Source organism: Lampetra fluviatilis, chromosome 58, assembly GCF_964198595.1.
Source record: "Lampetra fluviatilis chromosome 58, kcLamFluv1.1, whole genome shotgun sequence".
In the NCBI taxonomy this organism is placed as follows: Eukaryota; Metazoa; Chordata; class Hyperoartia; order Petromyzontiformes; family Petromyzontidae; genus Lampetra; species Lampetra fluviatilis.
The window spans coordinates 6,758,148-6,772,929 of NC_136332.1; the positions used below are offsets into that span (position 1 = coordinate 6,758,148).

General features: G+C 58.8%; 1 protein-coding gene across 1 annotated transcript in view; it reads left to right on the plus strand.

Moving 5' to 3' along the window:
• The window catches only part of LOC144950526 (uncharacterized), a 174,982-nt gene extending 165,887 nt beyond the window's left edge, over nucleotides 1-9,095 (plus strand). Inside the window, exons 6-8 of the mRNA XM_078880663.1 lie at nucleotides 2,513-2,653; nucleotides 3,563-4,005; nucleotides 4,406-9,095. Of these exons, the coding sequence (XP_078736789.1) occupies nucleotides 2,513-2,653; nucleotides 3,563-4,005; nucleotides 4,406-5,302 (1,481 nt within the window). The 3' untranslated portion in view covers nucleotides 5,303-9,095. The remainder of the gene's footprint in view (nucleotides 1-2,512; nucleotides 2,654-3,562; nucleotides 4,006-4,405) is intronic.
• Nucleotides 9,096-14,782: the final 5,687 nt, after the last annotated feature.

Sequence of the window (14,782 nt, forward strand, 5' to 3'; positions counted from 1 at the left end):
TTTCAAATTTTATTCTACCAGGAAAGGCCCCGCTGAGCTACGGAGCTGTTTTTCAGAAGCGAGCTGGCTATCACGAAAGATAGCAGCTCAACGGAGCGGGGCAAATGTATAGCAGCCAAATACTCTGAACGCGTAATGTCGATTCTAAATGTGGAGGAGTGGAAACCGAAGGACCCGGGGAAAAAATCATCGCGACCACGGAGAGAGAGAGAGACGCAAACTCCAACTATACAGCAGCAGGCGTCAGGGTCGGGATCGGGATCGAACCCACGACCTCCCACATACCTGGCAAGGTAGTTAACATCTCACCACGGAGCGAGACGCAAACTCCAAATATACAGCAAGTGTCAGGGTCGGGATCGGGATCGAGCCCACGACCTCCTGCATGCCAGGCGAGGTAGTTAACATCTCACCACGGAGCGAGACGCAAACTCCAAATATACAGCAAGTGTCAGGGTCGGGATCGGGATCGAGCCCACGACCTCCTGCATGCCAGGCGAGGTAGTTAACATCTCCGCGCCACTTGCGGCACGCTCATGGTGCACGCGTGGTCTTCCTTCCCGGTTCTTCTTCGTCCCTGACACCCGGCGCGGGGCGAGACACGCCGGGCGTTTCGTGGAACCCGCGATGATGGGAATTTTTTTCTTCATATATATACGCTCCATAGCGTTCTTGCGTGGTGTAAAAAAAAACGATATTCAATCTTGTTATATTTAAAAGGGAACAAAAGTGTGGGAGATAATTAAACTATTACAAGCTTGACATTCAAATCTAAAACGTGTGAATATATACACGCGGCCTCTCCACTCCGCGTGCAATGTGAAACTGTCAGCAAGGGCCCTTAATGTCATTGTCACATTACCAGGGCGATCACCCCAAGAACACGCGGCCCCGCCTCGAGATGTTAGCTACCTCGCCTGGTGTGCAGGAGGTCGTGGATTCGATCCCGACCCTGACGCCTGCTGCTGTATATTTGGAGTTTGCGTGTCTCTCCGTGGTGAGATGTTAACTACCTCGCCTGGTATGCAGGAGGTCGTGGGTTCGATCCCGATCCCGACCCTGACGCCTGCTGCTGTATATTTGGAGTTTGGGTCTCTCTCCGTGGTGAGATGTTAACTACCTCGCCTGGTGTGCAGGAGGTCGTGGGTTCAATTCCGACCCTGACGCCTGCTGCTGTATTTTTTTAGTTTGCGTGTCTTTCTCTCTGCGTGGTCGCGTGCATTTTTCTCCGGTCTTTCCCCTCCACATTTAGAATCAACGTCACGCGTTCAGAGTTATTTGGCTGCTGCTATAAATCCCCACACGGCGATGGTGACGATAAGCCCACTTCGTTCGAGCCTTCATCTGTGATGGCCAGGTCGCTTCTGAAAAAATAACTATAGATCTTCATTGCGGCCTTACCTGGAAAAATAAAGTTTAGTTCGTAGTTTTAGACTCCCCTTCTGCGCCTGTGGTTTTCCCCCCTCCAGCTTTGCGGGCATTTTACAAATTTACTCATCGTATCCCTGTTTGTGAGCAACAATAGCGATCAGTCCCCGAAGGGGCGGAACCGCGGAGCGTCCAGCAACAAACAGCGCAACAGAAAATATCTCCCGTAGCCAAACGCTGCGGTGACCTCCAGTGGAAGTTGGCACACTGCATGTATCCATCGGCCGTGTGGCTCAGCCGAATCTCGCCAGGGGTAACAGACTTGTGCATTTCCTGCGGTGCCAGGGAGGATCTGCCCCACCAGTACTTGCGCTGCCAGCGGCTCAACCCAATGTTCCGCCTTTTGGGGGACATCTTCAGGAAACTGGAGGTGCCCTTCTACAACAGCAGCTTCGTATATGGGGGGTGGTGCCTTACCTGGCTAACAAGCGCCATGACCTCGCCAACTTTGCCTGCGCTCAAGCGAAGATGGCGGTGTACAAGACGAGAAAAAATATTCTGCAAGGTGACACTGACGGCTGCCCTGTGCTTCCAGTGTTCAGGGGCCTGCTCAAGGCGCGGCTCGGGCTGGAACACGCGTACCACACACATGTCGGTGATGTGCGCGTCTTCTTCGAACGCTGGGGAGCCAGACAAGCCCCTCTCTGTACCAGCGGCAATGGCACCCTCGTGTTCACCTTCTGAAGCGCTCGCTCGTCACCGTGGCGTGCGCGATGACCACCACCACCACGTGCCTTTTCTTTCGTGTTGTGCGCGGCGCATCCAGCGCCACAGCGCCCGTGTGTTTATTGTGTCATTGTGTTGCTGGCGACTTTGTGTATTTCGTATCGAAATCGCCTCCAGTGTTGTGGCTGCTGGTGACAATAAAAGTTGTTTAAAAGTCTCCCTCTCCTCTCTCTCTCCCTCGCCTCTCTCTCTCCTCTCTCTTTTTTTTTACGATCAGAGGAAACAAGAAGATGTTCGGTGTAGTCGGCACTTTGCTTCGTTCATCATTTCGGTTTTTTTTTCAAGGCTTTGCTTTATGTGCCCCCCTCTCCTCTCTCTCTCTCCTCTCTCCACTCTTTCCCCGTCCTCCGATCCGCAGAGAAACCGCGCGTCAACAACATCCACATGACGATGGCGCTCATGACTCCGCTGGCTCCGTCGGAGTCGCACCAGCACCTCGCGCCGTCATTCACGGCCGCCAAGTCAGAGCTGGCGCGCTTCAACTCGCTCAAGAGGCTCGGCACGTGACCCACCACAACCACCGCCACCACCATCACCACCAGCATCACCACCACCACCAGCATCACCACCACCATCACCACCGCCACGACCACCACCGCCATCACCACCACCATCACCACCACCACCATCACAACCACCGCCACCACAACCACGACCACCGCCACCACCACCAGCGCCACAACCACCAGCATCACCACCACCATCGTCACGACCACCATCACCATCACCACCATCACCATCACTACCCACGTAGGTGCTGCTCGCTAACAGCACTTGCCCCGACAGTCTGTTAAGTCTACGCGGAGGGATCGTTGTTTTGTCTTTTGTGCGCATGTAGACATTTCTTTTTCGGCACCACCGTACGTGGCCGATCGATGCTCAATCAGAGGTGCGGCCGGGCTGTGGGGACGACAACAAAACGACAAAGTTGAAAACTCGACGAGCAGTCCCCAATCAGCGAGGTTCCTTGGCCAGGCCCAGAGACTCACACGGAGCCGAGCGGCGGATCGCGGTCGCAAACGTCACTCGCGTTTCAAAGTCGAACTCCCCTCCCCCTCCTCCCCCCTCCTCCCCACCCCCGACTCCCCCTTCCCCTCCCCCTCCTCCCCACCCCCTTCTCCCTCCCCTCGTCCCCACCCCCCTCCTCCCCTCCCCCTCCACCCCTCCCCCTCCCTCCTCCCCACCCCCTCCTCCCCACCCCCTCCTCCCCTCCCCACCCCTCCTCCTCCTCCCCTCCCCACCCCCTCCTCCCCTCCCTCTCCTCCCCACCCTACCCCCTACTCCCCACCCCTCCCCCTCCCCTCCTCCCCCTCCTCCCCTCCCTCTCCTCCCCCACCCCCACCCCCTCCCCTCCCCCTCCTCCACCCCCTCCCTCCCCCACCTCCCCCACCCCCGTCCCCGCCCGCAGCCGACAAGGAGCTGAGCGAGTACTACGCCAAGAAGCACCACCTGGTGGAGATGGCCTCGTGCGGCACGCTGCCGCTGCGCGTGCCGCACCCCGACCGACAGCAACGCGGCGGCGAGCAGCAGCAGCAGCAGTGGGAGCAGCGCGAGCGCGACCACTGGGAGCAGTGGGACTACCGCAAGCAGCGGCCGGCGTCAGCGGCGGCGGCAGCGGCGGCTGCGCACGTGCGCACCTACGGCTCGACGCCGACGCTGGCCGACGTCGCTCTCGCGCCGTACGTCGGCATCGGCGGCCTTGAGGCCAACGGGCAGACCGACGGCTACCCGGGCAAGCAGCGGCTCCTCCATGACTTCCTGCAGAGGGACCCGCGGGGCTTCTCCACGCAGCCGCGCCACCAGCACCACCACTACCACCACTACGGCACGTGGCGCACCGGCTCCGAGAAGGTGGGCTTTCCCGGCGGCAGGTTTCGCCGGCGTGGCGCGGTATAGCAGAGGGGTTTGCCACGGCGGTGTGTGCCCTGTAGTGTATAGGGTATCGTAATGTATCGTCTCTCTCTCTCTCTGTATCTCTCTCCCTGTCTCTCTGTCTCTCCCCCTCACTTTCTCCATCGCTCTCTCCCTCTGTCTCTCTCCCTCTCTGTCTTTCTCTTTCCCTGTCCCTCTCTGTCTCTCTCTGTCTCTCTTCCTCTCTGTCTCTCTCCCTCTCTGCCCCTCTCTGTCACTCTCTGTCTCTCTCCCTCTCTGCCCCTCTCTGTCTCTCTCTCTCTCTGTTTCTCTCCGTCTCTCTCTGTCTCTCTCCCTCTCTGCCCCTCTCTGTCTCCGTCTCTCTCCGCGTCCGCGCCAGGGCTGGAAGTACCACACGGACATCTACGGCTCGACCCCCACTCTCAACAAGGAGCCGCGGCAGATGACGCAGCGTCTGCCGCACTACCCCACGCAGGACTCGCTCGACCGGCACCACGTGGGGGGCCGCCGCACGCCGCGCGACTTCCCCGGCACGCCGGGCGGCGCTCGCCGCACGGGGGCCGGCGGCGGCGGCGGCCTGCCGCGGCCCGACCCCCGCTACGGCACGGCCTCCCGCTCCGGCATGCCGCAGACGCCGGACGGCTACGGCGGCTCGACGCCGGGACTCGGCCGCAAGCGCCTGTCCCGCCGCTCGCTCCACCGCAGCGACCACCACCTGCTCGCCGGCGACTCGTCGGAGGACTACGAGTACCCGCCGGCGCCGCAGGGGGCGCGCCGCGGCTACTGCCACCGGCGGCGCTCGCCGGACGAGCGCGACGGCGTCGGCACGCCGCCGGCGCTGCCGCCACGGCTCCCGCCGCGCTCCGTCATCTCGTCGGGGTCGTCCTCGGCCGCCGGGGGGAACAGCGCCACGCCGGACCGGGCGGCGGGGCGGGTGCGGCGCGGCGACCGGGACGACACGGCGACGCTGCCCTACACGCCGCGCTCCACACCGACCGCCCACCGGCTGGCGCGCCGGCAGAGCCTCGGGGGCGGCGTCGGCGACGCGCCGGGCCCGCCGCCGCCGCGGGCGCCGCCGCCGACGCAGGCCGAGACGCTGCGGACTTGGAACATGGCGAGCTCGACGGCCAAGCGGCAGGCGTTCGCCGGGCGCCGCCACCTGACGCTGGAGCAGCTGAACTACGCGGCGGCGCAGCAGAAGCTGCAGCAGCAGCAGCAGCAGTGGCAGACGCCGCCGCACGCGGGCACCAAGAGCCGCAACGAGGTCACCGTGTGACCTCGCCGGGTCGCGACCGTTTTTACTCCTGGCTCGCCGTGGCCGGGACGGCTCGTTTTCTTTTGTACGGGGTTTTTTCTCTCCCGACACTGACAGGGTTCCTCCGTCGCAACGCCGCCAGCGTCCGGCCGCGAGGCGGCCACGGCCCTAAATCTGCGCGGATTCTCCCGAGTCCCGGGAACGCGACCGGGGTGGCCGTCGCCCCGACCCAGTGGAGCCTCCGACGCGACAGGGCGGGAGGTGGGGGCGAAGCGACGTCTGCGGAACGACTTTATTTTGTCTTTCGTCTTTCCTATACACCCACAGACCGACCGGCGTACTGAATGCATGAGATTACTCCGCCAACGATTCCTTCAGAAGTGGACGCTCGGACTTTCAGGTTGCAGCGCGTCCGAGGGGGAACGCGAGCTTTTGGGTTTTTCTTTTTTTCCTTTCCTTCCCCCGACCGTCGCGGGTGCTTTCCTACGCGTTTTACATTTCGGGGCTCGCCGCTAAACGTACGGACGTATCCCGTTGGTTACCGGGAGGAGGGGTGGGGGGGGGGTAGAACGATGAGCGGCACTCCCCGTACCACCACCCCCCCTTCCGTCCCGTGGTAAACTCGAAATTATTTTAACAAACAAAAAAATGAGCGCGCCACGCCTGGTTTACTTTGGGAGAGGACGTCTCAAACAACTTCCATAGAGGCCGCGCCGATGAAGGAATCTTTAACGAAACTTCAGGGCCACGAAAAAATATAAACGGCGCTGGCCTGGACGGTTCGGCAATGCGGTCGGTTTAGGTGGTGGCGGCGGATCCGTTGATCGCCGCTGGACTATCATCATCATCATCATTATTATTACTACACATTGCGAGCGATCGAGAGAGAGGGAGGGAGGGCAAACAAACGACCAGTCTACAAACTGCCTTCAGAGTTCAAAGTTTGGGGCGCTGACCCGTGCCTGAACGCGTGCGCAGTTCAATCTTGAATATAGCGAAACGGAATATAGCGAAACGGAATGCCAAGCCCGGTGGGGGGGGAGGGGAGGGGATTTCTCGCTTTACCTAGCGAACCTAAAGGTAAGCGGCTATTCAAGAACTAAAACCGAGAGAAACCCCCCCCCCCCTCCACTGACTAGTTTACCTGCCTGTTTAGCCACTAGGTAATTTGGTTTGGGTTTTCCCCTTGCAGGCCCGCTTTTTTGTCTTGTTTTGGCCGACGGTACAAATGCAAAAAAGCGAGCGACGCAGATTTGGGACCGGCACAAGCGCCTTTGCCATGGCGGCGGTGGCTTGACTTGCCGACCCGGAGGTCAAGAGGTCGCTGCCACCCCCCCCCCCCCACCACCGCCACCCCAACCCCCCCCCCCCTCCACTGTCGAGATCCTCACCCCCGGGTGCTTTAACGTAATTCGGTTCTCGTTGGTTCGGCCTTCCCGGGGGGGCGGGAGTAGGTGGGTGGAGTGGGGGGGAGCACGGCCTAGCTGACAAAGCCCGCTGCCCCCCCCACCACCCATCACCCCCTACCCCCTCCCCGCCCTGGCTGCCCGGCAAGACTAAGAGAATCCGTCGGCGCCTGCTAAACATTCGAATATTTCGAGTGCAGAATTTTCCCCCGTCCGCTCTCTTACAACCCCCATCTGGTTGGAGGAGGGGGGAGCGTTGGTTTTGGTTTTTGGTATTGGTCAGCGGCGTGCGGCGGCGGCGTGCGGTGGCGTGCGTCCGTGCGAGCGAGCGAACGAACGAGATTCGCGAAGAGCGGACGAACGACTCCGCCACGGCCGTGCGGCAGGCGGTCAGACGAAGAGGCGACGAAATGAAAACCAATGATTAATGTGTAGAGGCGTCTCGTTTCCCACGAGCTCAGCGTGTTGATATATATATTTATATTTTCTCCTTCCCACGAACCGCGATTTAATCCCGGTCGGGCCGCACGTTTCTCCCCACGTGCCACGCGAAATCGACAGGAAACGCCTCGGCCTCTCATGCCCCTCCCCCCCTCCCAACTGCCCCCGCCCCCCACAATCCACCCCAACCCGCATCACTTCCTCCCCCTGGCATTCGCGAGAATCCCCGCAGGGGATTCGACCGCGTCGAGGGGGCGGGAGTTTTGAAAAAGAAAACAGCGACGGCAAAGGGCTGGCACCGCCTAGCCCGGACGTCGACCGCGACCGGAACTAGTGGCGTTCACCGCACTGTGACGCGCTCGCACGCCACGTCACCACGCCCCCACGCCCCACCCCCCCGACAACCACCAACAAACAACGACCGCCGTTCGCCACTAAGTGGCGCTTGTGCCAGGCGAGATGCACCTCGAGGCCACGCGAAGTGCGGTGGGAGGCTTTCGGAGGTCACGGGACAGGCCCAGGTGTTACGGGGTTGATGGAGACCACCACCACAACCACCGCCATGTAGTGGTAGTAGAGGGGGAACGTGCCAATCCATTGGATGTCAGAGTAAGCTACCTCTTGCTGGGAGTTTATTTTATCGTCTTGTACACACGGGAGGAGGGGGGGTGGAGCGGCGGTGGTGGCGGTGGTACCGAATCCGCGGCTGCGCATTAGCCAAGCGCGGCCCCGCCGCCCTCCCGTCGCGGCACGGGCGGCAGCCAACGCCGGTGCCACCGCCACCACCGTCTGCCGACAGCCGACGCCGCTCCCCGGCGGTGAGCGGGAGTTGCGCGCAGAGCTGGGAACGCAAAGCGGAGGGGGCGCCGATATCGTGCGTGCGCGTGTACGAGACCCGAATGGAGGGGGGGGGGGGCTGGAAATTCTGTTGGAGTGAGGGGCGCGGAGGAGGAGCCCCCCCCCCTGCCCCCCTCCACCAGCAGCAACGGGGGGACATGTGGGGTCACGTCGGCTGAGCACGGGGGCTGGCGGGCGCGCGAGCGGGCGAGCGATCGACCTCCTTCAAAGATTACGTTGCACTGTGACTAACGGCATCTTCATCGCATCCATCGTGCGCCGCAGAAAGAAAACAGAGAAACGAATCCGCCCCTTGCTTTGAGCTCTCTCTCTCTCTTTCTCTCCGTCCGATTTCGGGTTGCACGATGTCTGACGTTTCGCTCCACGTGCTGCTTGCTGTTTGCTGCTGCTGCTGGGAGACTCTCCGGGAAATCGGCTGGGTTCCCCGCCTGAGAAAAGCAACAGCAACAGCAACAACAAGGATCGTCAACAATCAACGACACCAACGGCGGCGGGCAAACCCTGCTGCGTGGCCAAATCAGGTCACGAAGAAGCCACCCGCCACAAGCAACGCGGGAGCGAAACGAAACGTCGGACACCGCAGCCGGACGGCACGCGTCGGAGAGAGAGCGCCGTCCGGGTTGGATTCGCGCACAAAAAGAAAAACCTCTCCCCAGCCACGGCCTCCGCGGGTGCGGGGGGGGGGCGGAATCGGCGCAAATTGCCAAAAAATGAAACCCCCCCCCCCCCCAGCGCGGTGAACGCGGCGGAGGAGGAAGAAGAGGAGGAGGGGGGAGGAGGCAGCGGCGGCAGGAGGGAGGCCGCTAGCGTAGAGGGCACAGCAGCCGCACCGTCGGCCTTGTGAGCGCCCCGCCGCGGCGGTGGTGGCCGGGTGGTGAGAGAGAGAGGGCGAGAGAGGGAGAGGTGAGAGGTGAGAGGGGAGAGAGGAGATCTACGGCGTCAGGATCATTGCCTCATCCCGGCCCGGGGCGTTATCTGCGGCCCCGGGTGCTCGTCCCGTGACCCTCTCGGAGTCGAAACGTCGTCCCAGCAGCGCGGAGAGTTTTACATTTGTCGGTGCATCACAAGAGGGACTGCCTTCACCTCGTGTGGGGAGAGGGGTGGGGAGGGGGGGGAGGTGGGGGGGGTGTAGAGTGGAGCTGAGTGGGGTTCCCTGTTTTGATCCCCATCCCCCCCACACACCCGATGTAAATTCTCTCTCCCTCTCTCTATCTCGTGTTTTCTTTCTCAAAGTGCTTCATCCAACCTCAAAATTGCACTAAAGAATGTGAATATTTAAAGAAAAAATAGGAAAAGGAATGGGTTTTTGGGGGGTGGGATGTGGGAGTCGGGTAATGGGTAATGGGGTGGGTGGGGGAGGGTGGATATAATAAATAAACACAAATTGAGGAGGAAATTTGTACATCTGACCAAAGCACAGAGGTCAAGAGGTGTTTGAGAACAGCGCGGACAGACAATTATATGAGGAGACAAACGGGGGAAGGGAAAAATGTAAAACAATCATTATTTTTTCTATGAACGCGTCGCCTGCCTGCAGCCTTACAGGGCCTCGTTTGGGCAGAATGGGGGGGGGGGCATGGGGAGGGGCGGGGGGGGAGCGTGGGGGGGGGGCATAGTGGGGGGGGGGGTGGTCGCAAATGCCGTCGAACAAACAAAAAATATAACGCCGAACAAACAGCAACAAAGAAATAAAAAAACACAACGGGAATTATCTAAATGCAAATTATCGAAACACGGTCCTTCAGGGACGGCGGTTTTCCTGCTGCGGATCCGTCTCCAGGGGAACAGTATCCAGGGGTAACCGTCTCCGGGGAAACCGTCTCCGGGGGGAACCATCTCCAGGGGCAACCGTCTCCGGGGGGAACCGTCTCCAGGGGAAACCGTCTCTGGGGGGAACCGTCTCCAGGGGCAACCGTCTCCGGGGGGAACCGTCTCCAGGAGCAACCGTCTCTGGGGGGAACCGTCTCCAGGGGCAACCGTCTCCGGGAGGAACCATCTCCAGGGGCAACCGTCTCTGGGGGGAACCGTCTCCAGGGGCAACCGTCTCCGGGGGTAACCGTCTCCGGGGGAGGGAGGTGAACCCCTCAACGCCCCGCCGCGCGGAAGGGCTGACGACAACGACCGTCGATCGGAAACCCGACGATCGCACAACGGACGAGGTTTCGCACGACGCCAGCGTCCGTCCACCTTGCACTGCTGCTGCTCCGATCGACGCCGCGGCGGTTGGGGACCCCAAACGCGTCCTTTCCGTCCCGGGTATCCCGTTCCCGTCCAGTGCGAGCGGTGAACGGCACTCCGGAGAAGTCTTCCAAGGAAGCACAACGATGGTGGTGGCGGTGGCAGCGACACTGGAGCGTGCGCTCGCGATCCCCCCCTGGCCTCCTCCGTCGTGCGAACTCAGTGGATTCTGCCAAAACAGAAGTAAAATACAAGGTATCGCGCGCCCGTGTCCTGCATTACCATCGGCAGCGTTGTGCAATTTAAAGACGGTCGATGGGGAGGGGAGGGTGGGGAGCGGGCAGGAGGGTGATGTAGGGGGAGGGGTTGGGGGATGGGGAGGGGGGGGACTGGGGAGGGTGGGTGGTGGTGGGGGGGGATGGTCAGGGAAGGGATGGGTGGGTGAGTTTAAGATTAATTTTAGTTACCGGTGATATCGTGAACTTTATCCAGTTTCAACCTTTAAGTCGCTTCTTTTTATCGAGTCGCCGTGCCTGTCAAGGCGGCGGCGCCATTCCGGTGGAAGGTGACGTCACAATAGACCTGTGGGGAGGAGGGGGGTGGGGGCTGGGGGCTCAGACTTAGAGAGTAGTGAGCTCAGAGTTGGAGAGTGAGCTCAGAGTTGGAGAGGAGTGAGCTCAGAGTTGGAGGAGTGGTGAGCTTAGAGTGGGATAGTAAGCTTAGAGTTGGAGAGCGAGCCCCCCCCCTCCCCCACCTTGACGATCGTGGAGCCCTCGGAGTGTGTGTGTGTAGGAGTCTGTGTGTGTGTGTGTGTATATGTAGGAGTCGGTGAGTGTATGTATGTAGGAGTCTGTGAGTGAGTGAGTGGGTGAGTGTGTGTAGGAGTCTGTGAGTGTGTGTAGGAGTCTGTGAGTGAGTGTGTGAGTGTGTGTAGGAGTTTGTGAGTGTGTGTATGTAGGAGTCTGTGAGTGTGTGTGTATGTAGGAGTCTGTGAGTGTGTGTATGTAGGAGTCTGTGAGTGTGTGTGTATGTAGGAGTCTGTGAGTGTGTGTATGTAGGAGTCTGTGAGTGTGTATATGTAGCAGTCTGTGTGTGTATGTAGGAGTCTGTGTGTGTATGTAGGAGTCTGTGAGTGTGTGTGTGTAGGAGTCTGTGAGTGAGTGTATGTAGGAGTCTGTGAGTGTGTGTGAGTCTGTGAGTGTGTGTAGGAGTCTGTGAGTGTGTGTATGTAGGAGTCTGTGAGTGAGTGTGTGTAGGAGTCTGTGAGTGAGTGTATGTAGGAGTCTGTGAGTGTGTGTGTATGTAGGAGTCTGTGAGTGTGTGTGTATGTAGTAGTCTGTGAGTGTGTGTATGTAGGAGTCTGTGAGTGTGTATGTAGGAGTCTGTGAGTGTGTGAGTGTGTGTAGGAGTCTGTGAGTGTGTGTATGTATGAGTCTGTGTGTGTGTATGTATGTAGGAGTCTGTGTGTGAGTGTGTGTAGGAGTCTGTGAGTGTGTGTATGTAGGAGTGTGTGAGTGTGTGTATGTAGGAGTCTGTGAGTGTGTGTAGGAGTCTGTGAGTGTGTGTATGTAGGAGTCTGTGAGTGTGTGTGTGTAGGAGTCTGTGAGTGTGTGTAGGAGTCTGTGTGTGTGTAGAATTCTGTGAGTGTGTGTATGTAGGAGTCTGTGAGTGTGTGTGTATGTAGGAGTATGTGAGTGTGTGTGTATGTAGTAGTCTGTGAGTGTGTGTATGTAGGAGTCTGTGAGTGTGTGTATGTAGGAGTCTGTGAGTGTGTGAGTGTGTGTAGGAGTCTGTGAGTTTGTGTATGTAGGAGTCTGTGTGTGTGTATGTAGGAGTGTGTGTATGTAGGAGTCTGTGTGTGAGTGTGTGTAGGAGTCTGTGAGTGTGTGTATGTAGGAGTCTGTGAGTGTGTGTGTGTGTGTAGGAGTCTGTGAGTGTGTGTAGGAGTCTGTGTGTGTGTAGAATTCTGTGAGTGTGTGTATGTAGGAGTCTGTGAGTGTGTGTGTGTGTAGGAGTCTGTGAGTGTGTGTAGGAGTCTGTGAGTGTGTGTATGTAGGAGTCTGTGAGTGTGTGTATGTAGGAGTCTGTGTGTGAGTGTGTAGGAGTCTGTGAGTGTGTGTATGTAGGAGTCTGTGAGTGTGTGTGTGTGTAGGAGTCTGTGAGTGTGTGTAGGAGTCTGTGTGTGTATGTAGGAGTCTGTGAGTGTGTGTTTGTAGGAGTCTGTGAGTGTGTATGTAGGAGTCTGTGAGTGTGTGTATGTACGAGTCTGTGAGTGTGTGTAGGAGTCTGTGAGTGTGTGTAGGAGTCTGTGAGTGTGTGTATGTAGGAGTCTGTGAGTGTGTGTAGGAGTCTGTGTGTTATGTAGGAGTCTGTGAGTGTGTGTGCGTGCAACCTGCCGCTGGAATGGAGCCAACGTGACAGCTGTGAAGTAGATTAATGTTTACCGCCTCTCATCTACGTCACACACCTGGAAAGTAAATAAAAACTATTGGAAAAAAAACCCAAAAAAATACTGAAAAAATATATATTACCGATGTACAAAGTCTCATCTCAGCATTAACTCTTATTATCTCCCTACTTTGGCGTGTTCATGCCATGAAATGTTTTATATTTTCAACAAAATAATAATTATTATTCTTATTATTATTACTACTCAAACATATTTGCTTTACAACAAAAAAAAACCTATTTAGAAACGAAAAAATATTTATTGACGGGGGAAAAAAAAGTACAAAAAAAAATCAAATCCGCGCGTGTATTTTAAAGGGGGGTTTTTGCGTGTTTTTTTCGCTGTCAGATTTTGGGGGTCCCCAACCTAGCGTCGTTGCGAACCCGGGCCACTGAACAACCGCGTCCACGCCATCCGAGGCCTCTCGCTCCGACGGACCGTAACCGATGCTTCGATCTGTTGTCGTGCCCCTCCCCTCGTGTGTCCTTCCCTTTGAGTCGAGGTGCGGGAAGACAACCTTCGACTCTCGCACTCTCCCAACGAGGAGAACTCGGGGCACCCTCCCCCCGCCTCTCCCCCCCCCTCTCTCTCTACCCTCTCGTTTGTAAAATCCCCCCGAAAAATCGAGAGAGAGAGGTGGGGGTTGGGGGAGAGAAAAAAAATAAAAAGCCATCGCGGTCCGAGTGCGTTCCAACCCCACCGCTTTCCCACCCATCCACGGCACCCTCCCCCCCCCCCTACTACCTCCCCACCCCCGCGTTGCTCATTCGTTGTACATTTAAAACTCTCTCATCACCGCCCACCCCCCTTACTCTATCCGGGGGGGGGGGGTGGTAAAGGCGCGTACGTTGTTTTAGTTACAGAGCGACCTGGCGACGGGCTAAATGCCACGCGCGGCTTCGCCGAACACCGCCGTTGAAGCTGGCACGCCGAACACTCATCGGGATACATGCAAGCATACGTATAAGGCATTATTCATATATAAATATATACATTAATACGTACATATATATGAATATTAATCAAGAATTTGCTTTATATTAAATACACCCCCCTCCCCCCTCCCTTCCCCACCTACGCCAATTTTGGGAAAGCCTCCTCGACCCAGGGCAGAGGGAAATTGGCGGCGCGGCTGAATGGGTGAGCCGAGCACCCGGCCTCGGGATGGCGGCGCCCGGTTGATTTTCCACTGCCACGGAATCCGAGCCGAGCCGAGACGTCTCGCGGCGCGCGCGGTCGAACGAGCGGAGGCCCGCACGCGCGTGCGGGCGTCGCGAGCGAGCGAACGGGCGGCTCGGCACGGCAAAAACGGCCAGTGGAAAACCGCCCCCCGTACCGTGCGGGAACCCGCGCTGTCTCGGCTCGGATGTGCCAGTGGGAAAAGAAGGGGGAGTCGGAGCCTCTGACGTGGTAAAAACGCAGCACGTTCGTTCGTCAGCGGTGGGCGGCTTCCGGAGTGGCGAGGGTCGAGAGGAGGATGCTCAAAACCCTTTCCCGGAGTTTGATTCCCGCAGACCGATCTTGACCCAAAAGGCACGCTCGTCAAAGCCTTCGGCCGCTTTATACGAAAGCCACCCGATGCGCAGGTTTGGCCTGGACAGAACCAGTCGTTCCATACAGGCCATCCCTGTGCCACCCCGCCAACACCGCTCCCTCAACCCCATGAAGTCGTTGCGAAAATTGAGACTTCGTCCCCAAAATGTTCTGGCCTCGTGCTAAGCTCATGATGCGGTGCTGTGGGGTGGGGCTACCTGAGTGGGCGGAGCTACCTGAGTGGGCGGAGCTACCTGAGTAGCCGGAGCTACCTGAGTGGACGGAGCTACCTGAGTAGGCGGAGCTACCCGAGTTGGCGGAGCTACCTGAGTAGGCGGAGATACCTGAGTGGGCGGAGCTACCTGAGTGGGCGGAGCTACCCGAGCAGGCGGAGCTACCTGAGTAGGCGGAGCTACCTGAGTGGGCGGGGCTACCTGAGTGGGCGGGGCTACCTGAGTGGGCGGAGCTACCTGAGTAGGCGGAGCTACCTGATTGGGCGGAGCTACCTGAGTGAGTGGAGCTACCCGAGCAGGCGGGGCTACCTGAGTGGGCGGGGCTACCTGAGTGGGCGGGGCTACCTGAGTGGGCGGAGCTGCCTGATTGGGCGGATCTACCCGAGCAGGCGGAGCTACCTGA